Source organism: Rhinoderma darwinii, chromosome 3 (genome assembly GCF_050947455.1).
Source record: "Rhinoderma darwinii isolate aRhiDar2 chromosome 3, aRhiDar2.hap1, whole genome shotgun sequence".
Classification (NCBI taxonomy): Eukaryota; Metazoa; Chordata; class Amphibia; order Anura; family Rhinodermatidae; genus Rhinoderma; species Rhinoderma darwinii.
In genome coordinates, this window is record NC_134689.1 from 428,593,123 (window position 1) to 428,612,048 (window position 18,926).

Here is an 18,926-nt window from a genome sequence, read left to right on the forward strand (position 1 = left end):
GTTAGGCCTTTCCAGAGGCAGAGCTTAATAGTATAGTACAGTTAAAGTCAATAATTTAAATTCATAAGTATTTTGTAGCGTATTTCAGAAGCAATCTATAGATTGCAGGGTAAAGGCTACAGGGGGGACGACAAAAAAAAATATTCACATTTTTGAAAATATAACAAAATAAAAAGAACTACAAATGTTTTCCTTTTTCCATTTTTCCCATTAAATAAATTAAATAATAAAAAAAGGATACATAATTGGTATTGCCTCGTCCATATGAGCAAACCTCAAAATAGTCACAGTCCCAAAACCCTATAGTCCACATCTTCATCTCTCCTCATCTCTTTTTATGCTACCTGCCAATGGGTAACACATTTTATATTATTTCTGTATGAACTTCAGCTTTCTTCATTGAATACAAGATCAAGAATATTTATACCACAAACACCACCTAGACACCATGTATGTACATATATCATAATTATAGATGACTAGAACACACAGAATGTTTTTGGATTGTTTCTTGTACGGCTTTCATAATATCCTTATTCCTCAGACTGTATATAATGGGGTTTATGAAAGGAGTAAACACAGTGTAGAGCAGGGATAGGCTCTTACTGATGGTCGATGTTTGTCCTTTTGTTGGTAAAATATAGAGACTGAGCAGAGAGGAGTAAAATATACAGACGACAATGAGGTGGGTTCCGCAGGTGGAGAAGGCTTTACGTCTACTGATATTGGATGGGAGCCTTAAGATGGTAACAATAATATTAATATAAGAGACTGTTATTATTGTAACAGGGATGAATAGTACAGGAAAGCTCAGTATATATATACCTTGAGCTCAATAATATAGGAGCCAGAACAGGCAATTTCTATTATGGGAACATGATCACAGAAAAAAATGGTCAATAATATTTGCTCCACAAAACTTTAGCTTTGATACTGTTAGGGTGTCTATAAACATTATAAAGAAAATGACCGACCAACAGATGATGGACAATTTCACACAGCATTCGCCTGTCATGATAGAGGCGTAACGGAGGGGGTTACAGATGGCCACATATCTGTCATAGGACATCACTGTGAGTAGGAAACACTCAAATACTTCGGAGGCACAGAAAAAATAAAGCTGGGTCATACAACCAATAAATGTAATGGTCCCCCCGTTATATAGCAGAAGGTGGAGCATTTTGGGGACAATATTTGTGGTCAACAAGATGTCATTGATGGACAGTTGTGAGATGAAGAAATACATTGGAGTGTGAAGGATCTTGTTGATGGACACCAGGGTGATGATCAATTCAGGAGATTCCCACATAGTGCCCCACAGTTAACCCCAAGAAGTAGCAAGAACAGAAACATTCTTAAACTTTGGCCTCCTTGAAATCCCAAGAGGATAAATTCTACAGTCAAATAATTTTCCTTCATTATAAACAAGAAAGTATTAAATTAAGTTGACATCAAATAATTTAATGTTCCCATTAATAGAGCAGTAAAAACAGGAACTGAAATGTCCAAACTTCATGATGGGCGCAAAGAATCTCTCCAGGAGGTATAATAAAGTAAATGTAACTAACTTCATCCTTTTCTCTCCCCATTCTTCTCATTGTCATAAGAAAATGTTAATATTATATATTTATTATACTCTATCTGTGGCATTTCAGGTCATTGAAGGGTTATTCCCATCTAAGAGATTTATGGCATAGCCACAAGATATGCCATAAATGTCTGATAGATACGGTTCCCAGCTCGAGCTCAGCTGTTTAAGCAACTCCGATAGAAGTGAAAAGAGAACGCTGCATGGCCACCTCTCTATCTATTTTCCACCTTGATGTGGTGGCCAGTGGCTGCCTCACCAAGTAGAATGGGAGCGCGTGACCCCCATTCTTAACATACGTGTGGGTCCCTTTTCCCGTGAATTTGTAATACATGTCTTAGATGGGAACAACCCTTTAAGATGAGAGGTTTAAAAAAGTAAAAGTAACTAACCTTCTCTTTTTCTTTTTGCTTTCTTCTCCTTGTAATTGGAAAATACCAATATCATGTTCATTATAGTCTATTAGTGGCATGTGAGGGTGTTATCCGAGCTCTCTGTTCCTCCTCATTGCATGGCCGCAGTGAGAATGAGATTGAATTGACCTATGACGGCGAATGCGTAATCACCGCTCCATTCAAACTCTTGCTTACTGCGGTCAGGCAGTGAGAAGGCTCATGACCCCCATTCTAGTGATCGATGGGGGTCCCAAAGGTAGGGCCCCCAGCAGTGATACATTTACCACATATCCTGTGAATAGTTGATTAATGTCCTTCATGAGTTATTTCCACAGGATATGGCATAAACGTCTACTATATGCATGTCCCAGCTCGTGGACCCACACAATTGTCGAAGACGGGGGCCACCATCCCCATCCTGCCTAGTGAGACGGCTTCTGGCCATCTCATACAGGCAGAGAATGAATGGAGAGATGGCCATGAATTTGCATGGCTCTCTCTATTTTGTTCTATGGGTGATATGGAAACAACCAATAAGATCTGGTACCTGCACCTATCAAACATTTATGACATATCTGGGGATACGCCATAAATGTCTTAGACTGGACTAACCCTTGAATTGTGAAATTATGAACCTGAAGAGGTTTTCTACATCCTAATCTGTGTAAAAACCTACATTCAGATTTCGCCCCCTAAACTTGATCAACGTGTTGAAGCAAGAAATACAGAATAAATGAAGCAACTAATACAGAACATTATACAGAAGCATGGTTAGAAGTACTATAGGTTAAGCCATGAAGATCTTGTTGGGGTTAAGTAATCTGCTATCAGAAATCAAACCCTCTCTACGTTTCGGCTAAGTATTTTTTCCCCGAGCAGCATTTTCCGCCTCTCCTTCCAGAGGCAGGATTAACTGAAGATGGCTGATAGATAGTCTATTAGGCTGTCTCCAGCTACCACTGCCCATGAAAGCCATAAAATGCTGACAGCAACGGAAAGGGCACAGTGCTTAACCAGGAAAGAGAATTCAATTTTTTTTACTGTGGCTGTGTGGCAGCTTCTCCCTACTGTGAGCGGACAGGCAGAGCCACTAGTTGGCTGCGCTGAAGGTGGCTCAGTCTGATATATATTACATTGTTGAAATCTAGCAGCCTGCCATACAAGGCCCGGGAGAATCTCAAAGCCGCAGATTACCAAAGCACAGAAGGTTAATGAAGAATATACAGCAGTGAATTTTAGCTGGAAGCTTGTTCATTTTATCTGAAATGGTAGATACATTTTATTTTATTGATGATATTCAATGTTTTACTACATTGGCCTGACCGAAGCGAGAGATGGATAAGAAATCTGGTGGTCAGATGACCGAAGAGCAAATGTCCAAATATTATCTTCTGCATTGATTCTTAGGGCAGATACAGACGGACGTTGCGTTTTTGCGCGCGCAAACAACGCGGCGTTTTGCGCGCGCAAAAAACATTTGACAGCTGCGTGTGTCATCCGTGTATGAGGCTAGTCGACGCCCGTCTCTGTCCAAGGTGCTGAAAGAGCTAACTCTTTCAGCACCCTCGACAGTGAATGCCGAACACAATATCGAAAAACCTGTTGAAAAAAAAGAGAAAGTTTGTACTTACCGAGAACTTCCCGCCCGTTGCCTTGGTGACGCGTCCTTGGTGACGCGTCCTTGGTGACGCGCCTCTCGACATTGGGCCCCACCTCCCTGGATGACGCGCCAGTCCATGTGACCGCTGCAGCCTGTGCTTGGCTGTGATTGGCTGGAGCTGTCACTTGGACTGAATTGTCATCCCGGGAGGTCAGACTGGAGGAAGACACCGGGAGTTATCGGTAAGTCAGAACTTCGTTTTTTTTTCTACAGGTTCATGTATATTGGGATCGGAAGTCACTGTCCATGGAGCTGAAACAGTTTAACTCTTTCAGCACCATGGACAGTGACTATCTCCTGACGTCGCGTACCGATAATTTTTTTGCCGGGTTCGGCCAAAACGAGTTTGGCCGAACCCGGTGAAGTTCGGTTGGCTTGTCCGGCTTCGCTCATGCAAAGACATTCCGTTTGGATGTTCGGAAACAGAAAAGCACGTGGTGCTTTTCTGTTTACATTCATCCTTTTGACAGCTGGTGCGCTGTTTCAGTCGGTTCGCACGGAAGTGCTTCCGTGCAACCTGCGTGGTTTTCACGCACCCATTGACTTCAATGGGTGCGTGATGCGCGAAATACGCAGAGTTATTGAACCTGTCGCGCTTTTTGCGCATTAGTCAAACGCTGCGCAAAAAGCACGGACTGTCTGTACTGCCCCATAGACTTGTATTGGTCCATGCGAGCCGCGTGAAAACCACGTGGCCCGCACGGACCGAATACACGCTCGTGTGAATCCCCCCTTAAACTGCAAACCAAGTGGCTGCACATTGTAAACCGGACCAATAAACCAACTCCACCAGGACTAACAGAGTGCACGAGACTCTATCAGAGATTGTAGAATCAGTGGAGAGCAGGATTTGTAAGATTCTCTCATCTCAGGACTCCACTTTAGAATTTGAGAAGACTCAGATCCTTGACTCAAGGTGTAATGACGGGGTAGGGAGACAGACAAGTGAGCCCTAATCTACCCGCCACTCAGTCCCTGCCTACTTGCAACGACCCGTCCTAGGCGACGGGGTACAACTGGGCGACGGTCCCTACGCTCAGTAAGTGCACGACAGACAAACAGACAAGGGTACACAGAAGCTAGGGAAACGGGGCAGCTGCCCACGGAGAACCGTGAGCAACGAGAGTGGTGAACGAGCCGAGTCAAACCAGAAGTGCACGAGGTACAAAACGCTGAGCAGGAGAGTGGTCAGTAAGCCGAGGTCAATAACAGGCAGAGGATCAGTAGTTCAAGCAGCAGCAGCAGAGCCAGGAAACAAGCAGAGCAGAATCACAGGCAAAGGAGGAACAGGAAAGGCAGGTATAAATAGACAGTGGGCGGGAGCTAGCTCCGTCTGGCTAGGCTGTGATAGGCTCTCCCACTCCTAAGCCTGCCATCCTGAGTGGTGGAAGATGGAGTCAGTCTCACAGACATAGGAGCAGGTGCAGACTGATTACCCACGGGCGTCGACACAGAAGCTGTGTCTGGCAGATCCTTTACACAAGGTTTGCCATGTTATATTATTTCTGCTGCATGAAGAAATATGTGACAGTACTTACATCTGATATTCTCATAGTTCTGGAGGTTTAAGATTGCCATTAGAGTGTAGAAAGCTTCTCTGTATTGTCCGTTGAATGTAGGAGTACACAGATATGGTGCCAGACCATAAATATTTTTTATCAGTGATATAAATATATTGAGAACCACAATATAAACTATTTGTAAAAAAACTAAAAGTCAGGGGAGACATTTATCATATTGTCTCCTGTGTATGAAAATAATCCATCGGAGAAATATACTGTAGAAATTACACACATTATTGGCTTGTGCTAATTATTTGTGGTTATAAGGTTGACTTGTGCCAATTCCTTTAGGAAACCAAAAATATATTCTCTCATCAAATTATTGGACAGATATTGTAGGAAACAAGTTTACTGCACACATAAAGATATTACTCATTACACTACATTCCTGTTTTACACTGTCTGGAAGAACTTTTACCCCTTGAGGACCAGGCCTTCAGGCCATGAACAGTTTTACATTTTACACACCACTTCCTGTGCCAGTGATGATCCCTCACTAGTGACGTACGCCCGGTGACCTATTTATGCAAGGATCTGGCCGGATAGTGTTGCTTGCAGATAGGGTACATCATTTTGTTCTTGTGTATTGACCCTGACCTTGACCTGGTCATTAGACTCTTCTACTGACTCGCCCCTTGGATTTATTGCCTGGTACCTATTGTTCTACTCCTTGTTCTGACCCCTGGCCCATCCTCTGACTACTTTCCGTCATATCCACTGGCCACTTTCCTGCTGACGACCATTAGCTCAGTTCTAGACAACTCTTTAGCCTTCCTCAGCACACCTGCCGGCAATTGGTGACTACTCTGAAAGCTGCAACATGGTAACGGAAATTTCACAACCAAATAAGTCTATGTCAACCTGTGTGTAGCACAAAGGATCCACTTCTCTGGTGAGAATTGTAATATTTTAATTTGCCTCTTTTTATTCTGATGGTCATAAACTTTTTTTTTTTGGTTCCTCTGCACGTGACGTAGAATATGCTCACTACACTTTCCCCTAGAAGTAAATAGGTCAAATTCTGACTTCTTATGTCTAGGAGCTGTAAAGCATATCTCTGAAACTGTTGTTGCAGCAATTTAGGTAAAATGACAGCCCCTCCATAGTCATGTAAATGAAATAGAATTAAAAAAAATATACAAACAGAAAATAATAACTGAATAGAAAAAAAATGTTTTGTTTTTTTTAGTACATTTTTGTATCAGTTAAAAAAAAATTAAGTAGAATTTTATAATGTAAAATATAAATAAAAATTAAATAAATAATAATTCCTAAATTATAATTATCAATATAAATCATATGACCGGACAAGTGGATCCTTTAACCGTAATTGGTTTATTGCTGACAAAACTGAAATGTGATGTCTAAAATATCTCCCTGTTCTTAACTCTAAAACCCCTACAAGGAAGTGTGGACTTTTCCGGTAGGATACCCAGGCAGGTACGCTGTGAAAATAGCTCAAGCATAGTCAGAATGAAGCCAGAAGTCAGTAACAAAGAAGCTTATAAAATAAATACCAATAAATACAAGGGGTCTGTCAGTAGAAGAGTCTAAAGACCAGGTCAAGGTCAGGGTCAATACACAAGAACAAAATAATGTACCAATTCTGCAGGCAACACTATCCGGCCAGATCCTTCCTTAAATAGAATACCTACCAAGACATATATAGACAATAAATCTGCAATGTAAATCACCAATAGTACAAATATAGAACTAGTCAATATATTAAAAAAATATCTTAATTAGAATATATAATAAAAACACATGTAAACCATCACACAAAATGTAAGAAACAACACATAATAAAAATGTGGTAGTGGTATGAGGGGTCACAATGCATCACATTAAATATACATGTGATAGGGCTGTATAATATATAGACAGACACCATACAAAATACACCTCTTAAATTACCATTATATAGATACATAAACACTTATTAGGACGTATAGGTAAAGAGGTGAAACCACGATCAAAGATCCAAAATCCCGTCAAATACCAACCCATATTTTGCATGTTTGCCCCTCAATAAGACAAACCACAGCCGATGACCAAACACCCCTTCCTTAAATAGGCTACAAAAGAAATAACTAGAATCTCATCAGGAGACAGACCAGGGGTCGATACCAGAAGACTAAACAACAAGTACTAGACAACAAACCTGAAGAAGCAGGATAAAGGTGAACTCCAGGGGCATTACCTTATCCACATTACCTTATCCACAGGCAATGATACTCAGATGGACCCTCACTTTTAAATCTCCCTTTTCTGTGACATCACCAAAATGGAGAGGTCATCATGGAGACCTAATGTGTCCCACAGCTTAGCAGAGAATCGGCGGCCGTGAGCAGGAGATCGGGACAAGGTCGTAACAACAAGTAATTATCTGAAAAGATCATATACCGGAGAACATGGTGGGAGTAATAAGGGGACGCTAAAAGAGCGGTTTGAATGACAAACATGTCAGGTAAAGTGGGGAGAAAAATCACCATGGATTTTGGGTGAAGTCGAAAAGAAGAAAATAAAAAGGAAAGAAAATAAAACAATTTATGGGGCTAAGGACGACCTAGTAAATATGTGTTTGCCAAGCAATTTTGGTGGTGAACTAGTGAGATAAGGGACGTCTAAGTGTTCTGTGTATTGGGGTGTGCGGTATATTCTTTAGCTAGTAAAAGCATATTTGATTTTTTTTATTTATTACAATGCTTATTATTAGCACTTTATGCTTATCATATTGTAGACTTGGCCATAGTTTTCATTAAATTATATTTTTCTTATTTGACAGAATGCAGATAACACATTGTGATAAAAACGTATCTAACGCGGTCTTCATTTCTTTATTCCTCAGGCTGTAGATGATGGGGTTAGTTAGTGGAGTCATCACTTTGTATAGCAGTGATATGACCTTACTTATATTTTCGGATTGTCCTCTGGTTGGTAGAACATAAGAACTAAACAGCGTCCCGTAAAACAGAGAGACCACACTCAGATGGGAGCTACAGGTGGAGAAGGCTTTTTGTCTACCAGTTACGGAGGGGATCTTTACAATAGAAGAAATTATGAACACATAGGACCCTATAATGAAGGCAAAAGGTAAGACAAGCACTGGAATACTAAGTAGAATGATTTCTATTTGAACCATTGACATATCTGAACAAGAAAGATCTAGATGAGGAAAAAGATCACAGAAAAAATGATCAATAACGTTTCGGCCACAGAACTGCAGCATATTGATAGTCATGACTTCCATGCACATTACAGACAAGCTCAGGATCCACGAAAGGCAAACCAGTTTCTGACAAAACACGTGTTCCATCAGGGTAGAATAATGTAACGGGGAACAAAGGGCCAAATATCTGTCATAGTACATGACGGTAAGATGAAGACATTCCGAACACTCCGAGACACCAAAAAAGTAAAACTGAATGCAACAACTTACAAAATACATAACTTGCTGCTTATGCAGGACGACATGCAACATGTTGGGGACAATGGTTGTGGTCAGCATGATGTCCGAAATGGAGAGTTGCATTAGGAAGAAATACATGGGAATTTGGAGGCTCTTGGTGTAGGAGACCAGAGTGATGATCAGGAGGTTCCCACAAATGGTCAAACAGAAGATCAAAAGTAGAAGGAAGAAGAGAAGTGTTCTGAAATTGTGAAGATTCTGGAACCCAAAGAGAAGAACTTCTACAACACGGGTCAGATTCCTCTCCTGACATACATTTTATCATGAACAAGAATTAGGAAAAAGATAACAAACAATAAAAATTGGATTGAACTACTGAAATAAACCAATTCATGTCATGTCTCCAATTCTATATTTACAGTGTTTGATTATATAAGAATATGAAATGTATAATGTTGAATAAGATGGCAGGATATTCATGACCTATGCTAATGATACATAGTAAGAAGATACAATGTCACAGTCATAGGGTATAGGAAACACCTATAAATCTATATCTAAAAGAGGCAAAACAACCATAATAACTCTATCACTTCCAGTAACTAATATGTATATAGAATACCTATTAAATCATATATAGACACAATAAATTCAAAATGTAATAACCAATAGTACAAAATATAGCACTATCCAGTATATAAAAAATACCTGTATTAGAACATATTATAAAAACATATATAAGCCATCACACAATATATATATATATAAAATAAAATAACATACCATAAAATGTGGTTACTAGATAAGGGGTACAGATTTATAAGTGACAAGTATCAAAGATCCAAATTAGGTCAAGTACCAACCCGTGTTTTGCATATTGATACCCCAAAAGAAAAAGCACAGACAGACAACCCTAGACATCCTAATTTGGATCTTGTCACTTATACATCTGTGATTATGTATTCACATACTAGTAACTCATGAGGTGTATTTTTGTACAGTGTTATTGAGTAATTATAGACCATAACCCATTATTGATTGCATATGTAATTTAATGCATTGTGATCCCTCATGCGACCACCACATTTTATTGTATGTTATTATATATATATATATATATATATATATATTGTAGATAGATAGACGGACAGACACAGACAGATAGACAGATGGACGGACAGACACAGACAGACAGACAGATAGATCCACAGTCTTACCCAGGTCCAGTCTAGATACACCACATCCACAGCCTTACCAAAGTACTGTTTAGATGAGCCAAATCCACAGCCTTACCTGGGTCCAGTCTAGAAAATGAACATTCACAGCCTATCCCAGGTCCAGTCTAGATACACCACATCCACAGCCTTACCCAAGTCCAGTCTAGATACACAACATCCACAGCCTCACCCAGGTCCAGTCTAGATGCACAATGCCCACAGACTTACCCAGATCTAGTGTAGATACACAACATCCCCAGCCTAACCCAGGTCCAGTCTAGATAATCCACATCCACAGTCTTACCCAGTTACAATCTAGATACACCACATCTACAGCCTTACCCAGGTCCAGTCTACATCCACAACATCCACAGCCTCACCCAGGTACAGTCTAGATGCACAATGCCCACAGCCTTACACAGATCTAGTGTAGATACACAACATCCACAGCCTAACCCAGGTCCAGTCTAGATAATCCACATCCACAGTCTTACCCAGTTACAATCTAGATGCACCACATCTACAGATTTACCTAGGTCCAGTCTAGATACACCACATCCACAGCCTTACCCAGGTACTGTCTAGATGAACCACAGACTTACCCAAGTCCAGTCTAGATACTAAACATTCGCAGCCTAACCCAGGTCCAGTCTAGATACACCACATTTATAGCCTTACCCAGGTCCAGTCAAGATACACCACATTTATAGCCTTACCCAGGTCCAGTCGAGATACACCACATTCACAACATCTAGAGATGAGCGAACTTATGAAAAGTTCGGTTCGGCTAGTTTGCCGAATTTCACGAAAAAGTTTGATTCGGACCGAACCTGTAATTTCCGTGTGCCGAGCATGCTACTGTCCAGGGTGCTGATAGAGTTAATGGGCTGCACTAACTCTTTCAGCAACCTTGACAGTACATGTTCGGCGCGCGGAAAATACAATTTTAATGTAATAAAAACTAATAATAAATACGTTTATACTTACATTCCTCCTGTCCGGCCTCCAGCGATGACATTTCATCCATGTCACCGCTGCAGCCAATCACAGGCTGTAGTGGCGGTAACACACGTCAGGATGACGTCAGAAGGCCGGCCTCCAGGGATGACGCTTCATCCCACGTGACCGCCTCTGCAGCCAATCACAGGCTGCAGCGGCATCTGCAGCCAATCACACGCTCCTCTCCTGAAATACTCTGTGCTGCCTTAAAATCTGTGGACAGGTCAGGATCCTGTTTCTTTTAAATGCTGCTGGGGAACCCGCTCGATCCACTATATAAGGCTGCACTACAGTGCAGCATTTAAAAGAAACAGGATCCTGACCTGTCCACAGAGTTTAAGGCAGCACAGAGTATTTCAGGAGAGGAGCGTGCAGATTCTGTGCTGCTGTGAACTCTGCTCTTACCATTACGTAGCTCTCAGTCTGTTACCTCTCCTCCACTCCTGTCCTCTATAACACCTTCACATGATTGGCAAGTCACCACGTAATGGTAAGAGCAGAGTTCACAGCAGCACAGAGTATTTCAGAGATGAGCGTGCGGATCTTGTGCGGGGTGGTGACTTGCCAATCATGTGAAGGTGTTATTGAGGACAGGAGTGGAGGAGAGGTAACAGACTGAGCTACGTAATGGTAAGAGCAGAGTTCACAGCAGCACAGAGTATTTCAGGAGAGGAGCGTGCAGATTCTGTGCTGCTGTGAACTCTGCTCTTACCATTATGTAGCTCTCAGTCTGTTACCTCTCCTCCACTCCTGTCCTCTATAACACCTTCACATGATTGGCAAGTCACCACGTAATGGTAAGAGCAGAGTTCACAGCAGCACAGAGTATTTCAGGAGATGAGCGTGCGGATCTTGTGCGGGGTGGTGACTTGCCAATCATGTGAAGGTGTTATTGAGGACAGGAGTGGAGGAGCGGTAACAGACTGAACTACATAATGGTAAGAGCAGAGTTCACAGCAGCACAGAGTATTTCAGGAGAGGAGCGTGCAGATTCTGTGCTGCTGTGAACTCTGCTCTTACCATTACGTAGCTCTACGTCTGTTACCTCTCCTCCACTACTGTCCTCAATAACACCTTCATGATTGGCAAGTCACCACGTAATGGTAAGAGCAGAGTTCACAGCAGCACAGAGTATTTCAGGAGATGAGCATGCGGATCTTGTGTGAGGTGGTGACTTGCCAATCATGTGAAGGTGTTATTGAGGACAGGAGTGGAGGAGAGGTAACAGACTGAGAGCTAAGTAATGGTAAGAGCAGAGTTCACAGCAGCACAGAATCTGCACGCTCCTCTCCTGAAATACTCTGTGCTGCTGTGAACTCTGCTCTTACCATTACGTACCTCAGTCTGTTGAACTTGTTAGGGGACTGCATAGTAGGACATGATTTGATCTGTTCACCTCTATATATCACTAAATATACAGCATACGTAAATCCATTAAGCCTCAGCCGCAACAACAATTACTGACAGCCTCTATAATATTGCGGACACTTCACTTCTATTGTGTTGCTATAGCATTTTTTTATTGGCGCCAAATACTAAAAGATTCAAGGGAATTATATTTACAAATTTTGCATTATATCAACAATATTATTCTACCCTCAGCACAGACAACATCTATTTTTTTGTATCCACTATTTGTCTACAGCTTTTTTAGGCTACTTTTGGATCAATTTTGACAATATTCAGCTTACAATAATTGTATAATTGCTATCCTAATAGAGAAAATAACATAAAAAATATTCTACATAGAAATGGTTTGGCCAACAATAAAAGCAATTCTCTCAATCTGGATGTTTTTGAATTAAATAAACAGACGAATATTAAGCAATGAAATGATAAAAATCAAATAATAATACTAAATTTAATAAAAATTTTAAATTGTTACAATTAAATAAAAATAATGAAATAATACACATAAGTGAATAGATAAAATTAAAATAATGAAATAATAAAAATAAATATACGATTAAAATAAATAAAAATAAATAAATAAAAATTTATACAATTGAAATAAATAAATAATAAAAATACATAAAATTCATTCACAACTAGATGTTATTTTGATTCTAATAATAAATACCTAATGATGCAGAGCTGTTATAAGATGAGACGATGGCTGATATTCAGCTTTTTTTTTATATACTGGTAGATAAAGCCCTGAAGAAAATAATCCTCTGAAGAGCCTGGTGATAATCTCTTAGGTCATGAGGCCCATGGGGTGAATGTAGAAGCAACAACAATAATCAGTAAAATAAGTTCAAATTATTAACCCCAAAAATAAATGTACTGAATAATTATATTGAAATGGCCCGGATAATGTGGATGCTGCCTCTGCTGTCAGGTCCCCTCTATATTTATTTTTTTCTGAAACTGAGCTCCTTCTGTTTCCTCCATCATCTTCTTCACCCTAAACCTGATGTCTCCATCTCCGTCTATAACACCACCATCCTCCCCAGACATCATGCCCAATGTCTTGGGGTTATAGTTTACTCTGATCTGTCGTCTCTTCCTTACATTCCATTTCTTGCCAAATCTTATTTCCTCCATCTAAAAATCATCTATCTTATCTGTCCCGACCCCACCACTGACACTGCTGCATCACTGAGCCAGGCCCTGATCACTACTAACTGGTATTCCACTAGACAGACTGGCTCCACTTCACTCTATCATGAATGCAGCAGCCAGGGTGATCGGTCGCTCATTACCCTGTTACCGATCTCTTCTAGAATTATATTTATGGCTCTCCTCCTATTGTACGAAGCTTTCCACAATAATAAACCACCATACAACTCTACTCTCGTCTCCATCTACCAACACACTCATGTTCTTGCACTGCCAATAACCTACGGCTCATATCCTCTCTTATTACATCTTCTCATATCTGAAGGATTTCTCCTGTGCTGCACCTATTCTGTGGAACCAATTCCCAGGAACATTAGACTTGTTCCTAAATTTCCCAGTGTTAAGCATGCTTTCAAATCTAATTTTTTCAGAGACCCATGTCACATGTAGTCTATGGCCTACACACAATCTGTCCTGGTCACACATATCTCCACCCCTCCATTCTAAACGTGCTACCCTGGTCACATAACTCTGCACTTTATGTCCATGTTGGTTCAGATAAGGTCTGCGTGGCTGGTTCATGTAGCTTTATTTATATTCTGATCCCCTAGACAAAATTATCACCATGTACCTATTGTGTAACACCTCCCATTTTAATTAGATTGTAAGCTTTTATGGGCAGGAACATCTCTCTGGTAGAGTGTAAGCTCTTATGGTCAGCAGTGTCCTCTCTCCTGTAGAGTGTAAGCTCTTATGGTCAGCAGGGTCCTCTCTCAGGTAGAGCATAAGCTCTTATAATCAGTGGGGTCCCCTCTCCTGTAGAGTGTAAGCTCTTATGGTCAGCAGGGTCCTCTCTCAGGTAGAGTGTACGCTCCTATGGTCAGCAGGGTCCTCTCTTACTTACTAATGTTACCAATGTTACTAAGTAGAAGTTCATAGTTACTTAGAATGGAGTCCTCCATGAATAAAATTGTGTCAGAAACTGTAAAGCAAAGCACCACATACACACACACACACACACACACACACACACACACACGCACACATGCACACATGCACACACAAACACACACACACAGCGCCCTCTGAATATAGTGCCACTCATTGAGCCTCTTGTATATAGTGTAACTCATAAGGTCGGTGAGAATAATGATGCACATATGTGATTGATTATAAATGATAAATAGTATTTAGTAGGACCTTAGAAATATTATTTAGAACTGTCACTGATTGTGTATAGGACAAGTTTGACATTTCTTATAAGTCTATACGATATAACATGTTACTGTCTGGAACACTCTCACTCTTGTACGTTATGATAAAATAGTTTCTGTTTTTGATTTATTACATCATAACTATCTGTTCTACACACAGGAGAACAATCTGACGGCGGTCACTGAGTTTTTCCTCTTAGCTTTTCAAGTCAGTCAAGATTTACAAATTTTACTTTACTGTCTTCTCCTGGTGGTTTACTGTGGGACAGTATGTGGGAACCTCCTGATCATCACCCTGGTGTCCACCAGCAAGAACCTCCAGACTCCAATGTACTTTTTCATCTCACAACTGTCCATCAGCGACATCTTTTTGACCTCAGATATTGCAGATATTGTCCCCAACACACTCCATATTATACTGAATAACGGGGGGGCCATAACTTTTATTAACTGTATAGCTCAGTTTTATTTTTTTGGACCTTCAAAATCATTTGAATGTCTTCTCCTCACAGTGATGTCCTATGACAGATATGTGGCCATCTGTAATCCCCTCCGTTACACCTCTATTATGACAAGGGGACATTGTGTGATATTGGCCGTCATGTCTTGGTTGTTTGGATTTGTCATTATTTTGATTTACATCATAACAATATCAGAGCTAAGTTTCTGTGGACAAAATATCATTGACCATTTCTTCTGTGATCTTGTTCCTTTATTAGAACTTGCCTGTTCCGATACCTCAATTATTCAGCTGGAAGTTTATTTACAGAGCATTCCCATTGTAATAATTCCAACCATAATCATTGCATTTTCTTATACTTATATTGTTTTAGCTATCCTAAGGATTCCGTCCAGTATCGGTAGACAGAAAGCCTTCTCCACCTGTAGCTCCCACCTCATGGTTGTCTCCATATTTTACGGGACTATATTCAGTGTTTATGTTGTCCCAACAAAAGGACAAACAGCCATTATATACAGTCTACGGAATAAAGACATTAAGAAAGCCATACAGGAAACACTTCATAAGCGTGTGATCTGGTAAATTATTCCTAATATTATATACACGATATGGCCAAAGGTATGTGGACTCCTGACCATCACACCTATATGAGCTTGTTGTACATCCTATGAAAAGCATGGGTGTTAATATGGAGTTTACGGCTATAACAACCTCCACTCTTCTGGGAAGACTTTCCACAAGATTATGGTGTGTTTCTGAGGAAATTTGTGCCCATTCGCCAAAATATCATGTGTGATTTCTGACCCTGATGTTGGGCGAGAAGGTCTGGTTCGCAATTAGCGTTTCAATATATCCCAAAGGTGTTGGATGTGGTTGAGTTTCCTCCACACCAAATTCCTCACAACATGTCTTTATGGAGCTCGCTTTGTGCACAGTGGCAAAGTCATCCAAAGAAATGGAAGCTACAAATGTGTAAAATATCTTTGTATGCTGTAGTATTAACCCTTTCTGGTCAAAGTTTTTTTTTTCTATTTCATTTTCCTTTTTCACTCCCCGCCTTTCAAGAGCAATTAAAAAAAAAAAAAAAAAAACGTTAATGGAGTGGTGTGAGGGCTGATTTTTTGCAGGAGGAGTTTTAGTTTCTGTTGGCACCATATAAAGTACTATAATATACTGGGAAACTGAAAAAAATAAATTGTGGGGTGGAATAAGAAAAAAACTGCGATTCCTCCATTGTTTTGAATGGTTTTTATTTTACGACTTTCACCGTGCGGCAAATGACAACTTAACTTTATTCTGCGGCTCAAAAGGATTACAGTAATACCAAATTTATATCGGCTTCTTTTTTTATTTTACTACTTTAACAAAGAAAAAACTATTTGTTAAAAAAATATTGTTTTGTTTCATCACATTCTGAGAGTCACAACTTTTTGATTTTTATGTCAATTGAATTGGATGTCGGGGCTTATTTTTTTGCGGGAAGAGCTGTAGTTTATATTGGTATCATTTTTTGGTACGTAGAGCTAAGGTAATAAAAAAAACTGTGATTTTAGTGTTTTACATATTTTTTACGGAATTCACAGTGCAAGTTGAATGATGCTATATTGTAATAGTTCAGACTTTTTTCAGACATGGCAGTGCCAATTTTGTGTATTGTTTTCTTATTTTTTAAATTACATTATACGGAAAATGGGTAAAGTTGGTTTTGCTGAAATGCTATAACACAGATCCCTTTTTCAGTGTCCCCACTGTCTTGTAAAAGAAACAATACTTCTCCACAAAAGGGAATTCACACCTTGGCAATATGCTGGCAAAACAATGTCCACAGATTTACTCAAATCCTAAACTTTAATAAACATTTTCTCCAGCAATCCTATCAGGACATTTTTAATTTTGATGTAAAAAAATACTCCCAATAATTCCATTTAAAATATTTCCTGTTGAAGTCTGGTGTTATTTCAACTCAACTCCTCACCACCACCACAAATAATAATAAAATACTAATAATAGTTTTTAGCACAACATGTGAAAACCCTTTATGATATCTCACCATCATCTGAACCTCTTTACGACCACCTGTACTGTTACTAGTAACAGGTATTTTCCTGAACGCCCATCATCTCCTGGCTAATAATCAGCAACTCAGGCAGTTGCTAAAGACGTTTGCTTTATGCTACTCTACTCATGTGGTATCAGTCTAGTTCTGTGTTTTTCCAGCTGTCTTCTGCCCCCATATTGCTGGTCTCCTGTCTTCTGCTCCCCCTCTAGCTGCTGTCTCCTGTCTTCTGCCCCCATATTGCTGGTCTCTCCTGTCCTCTGCCCCCATATGGCTGGTCTCCTGCTCCCCCTCTAGCTGCTGTCTCCTGTCTTCTGCCCCCATATTGCTGGTCTCTCCTGTCCTCTGCCCCCATATGGCTGGTCTCCTGTCTTCTGCTCCCCCTCTAGCAGCTGTCTCCTGTCTTCTGTCCCCATATTGCTGGTCTCTCCTGTCCTCTGCTCCCATATGGCTGGTCTCCTGTCTTCTGCTCCCTCTCTAGCTGCTCTCTCCTGTCTTCTACTCCCCCTCTAGCTGCTCTCTCCTGTCTTCTGCTCCCCCTCTAGCTGCTAAGGTCTCTGAATGCCCCATAGGCCCAACCAGCCTAGGAGAGGTTGGTCAGAACGGGCCAACCGATGGAGCTTCCCACCTGTTTGTAAATCTCTGTGGTTTTTTTTCATTTTTAGATGGTGCAAAAGTAAAGGCCTGGCCATGACAGAGCCTATATGATTTCATGCAGATATGAGTCTCTACAGTTACCTACAAGAGAGACTTAGCCACTCCATTTGCCATTGTATGGCATCATCGTGTGACATCATATTCCAGAAGCATTGTTCCTAGGGGAGAATACCTTTATAAAATAGCACCCAATGGTGCCTGACAGTTTTTTTTCCGTATTCTGCGCAAATTAAAAAAAATTATTGAGAGAAAATCGGAGACATACAAAGGTACAGTGTGGCTCCATACATTTCTTGGCTGCTGAACTACAGTTCTGTACAATTCAGAACTACTCAGTCATCTATTATTGAATTGTTAAGCTTCCTTACTATGTATACCTGTAGTCATTATGCGACCATCATAATCATTATCTCTTATGGTAAAATTGCATCTGTCATCTTAAGTATTCCATCCGGTACAGGTAGAAAGAAAGCCTTCTCCACCTGTAGCTCCCACCTCACTGTGGTCTCCATATTTTACTGCTCTCTGTTCACTGCTTATGTCACTGCTTATAGTTATTATTGAGTACAGGAATACAAGTATGTGCATGTTCTCTACTGATCACTGTCTTATGTGATATTTATTGTAAAGTTAGATGTGAGTACAGGAATACAAGTATGTGTATGTTCTCTACTGATCACTGTCTTATGTGATATTTATTGTAAAGTTAGTATTGAGTACAGAAATACAAGTATGTGCATGTTCTCAACTGATCAGTGACTTGTGTAATATTTATTATATAGTTAGATGTGAGTAAAGAAATACAAGTATGCGCATGTTCTCTACTATTCACTGTCTTATGTGATATTTATTGTATAGATAAATGTGAGCACAGGAATACAAGTATGTGCATGTTTTCCACTGATCACTGTCTTATGTGATATTTAATTTATAGTTAGATGTGAGTACAGGAATACGAGTATGTGTATGTTCTCTACTTATCACTGTCTTATGTGATATTTATTGTATAGTTAGATGTGAGTACAGGAATACAAGTATGCGCATGTTCTCTACTGTTCACTGTCTTATGTAATATTTATTGTATAGTTGGATGTGAGTAAAGGAATGCAAGTATGTGTATGTTCTCTACTGATCACCGTCTCATGTG

At 40.1% G+C, this 18,926-nt stretch overlaps 1 protein-coding gene across 1 annotated transcript; it reads right to left on the bottom strand.

Moving 5' to 3' along the window:
• Window positions 1-7,963: 7,963 nt before the first annotated feature.
• LOC142750746 (olfactory receptor 11L1-like) lies at window positions 7,964-13,377 on the bottom strand. The gene is made up of 2 exons (XM_075859726.1): window positions 13,237-13,377; window positions 7,964-8,920 (listed from the first exon to the last, which is right to left on the bottom strand). The coding sequence occupies exons 1-2, from the start codon at window positions 13,375-13,377 to the stop codon at window positions 7,964-7,966; spliced, it is 1,098 nt and encodes a 365-aa protein (XP_075715841.1).
• Between the last annotated feature and the right edge of the window lie 5,549 nt (window positions 13,378-18,926).

Excerpts from the sequence above, each read along its gene's own strand:
- LOC142750746 (XM_075859726.1), bottom strand. The coding sequence starts at position 13,377 with ATGGAGGAAATAAGATTTGGCAAGAAATGGAATGTAAGGAAGAGACGA. Across the intron at positions 8,921-13,236 it reads ATGGAGACATCAGGTTTAGG|GAGAGGAATCTGACCCGTGT; the intron begins GTGAAGAAGATG and ends AATGTATGTCAG.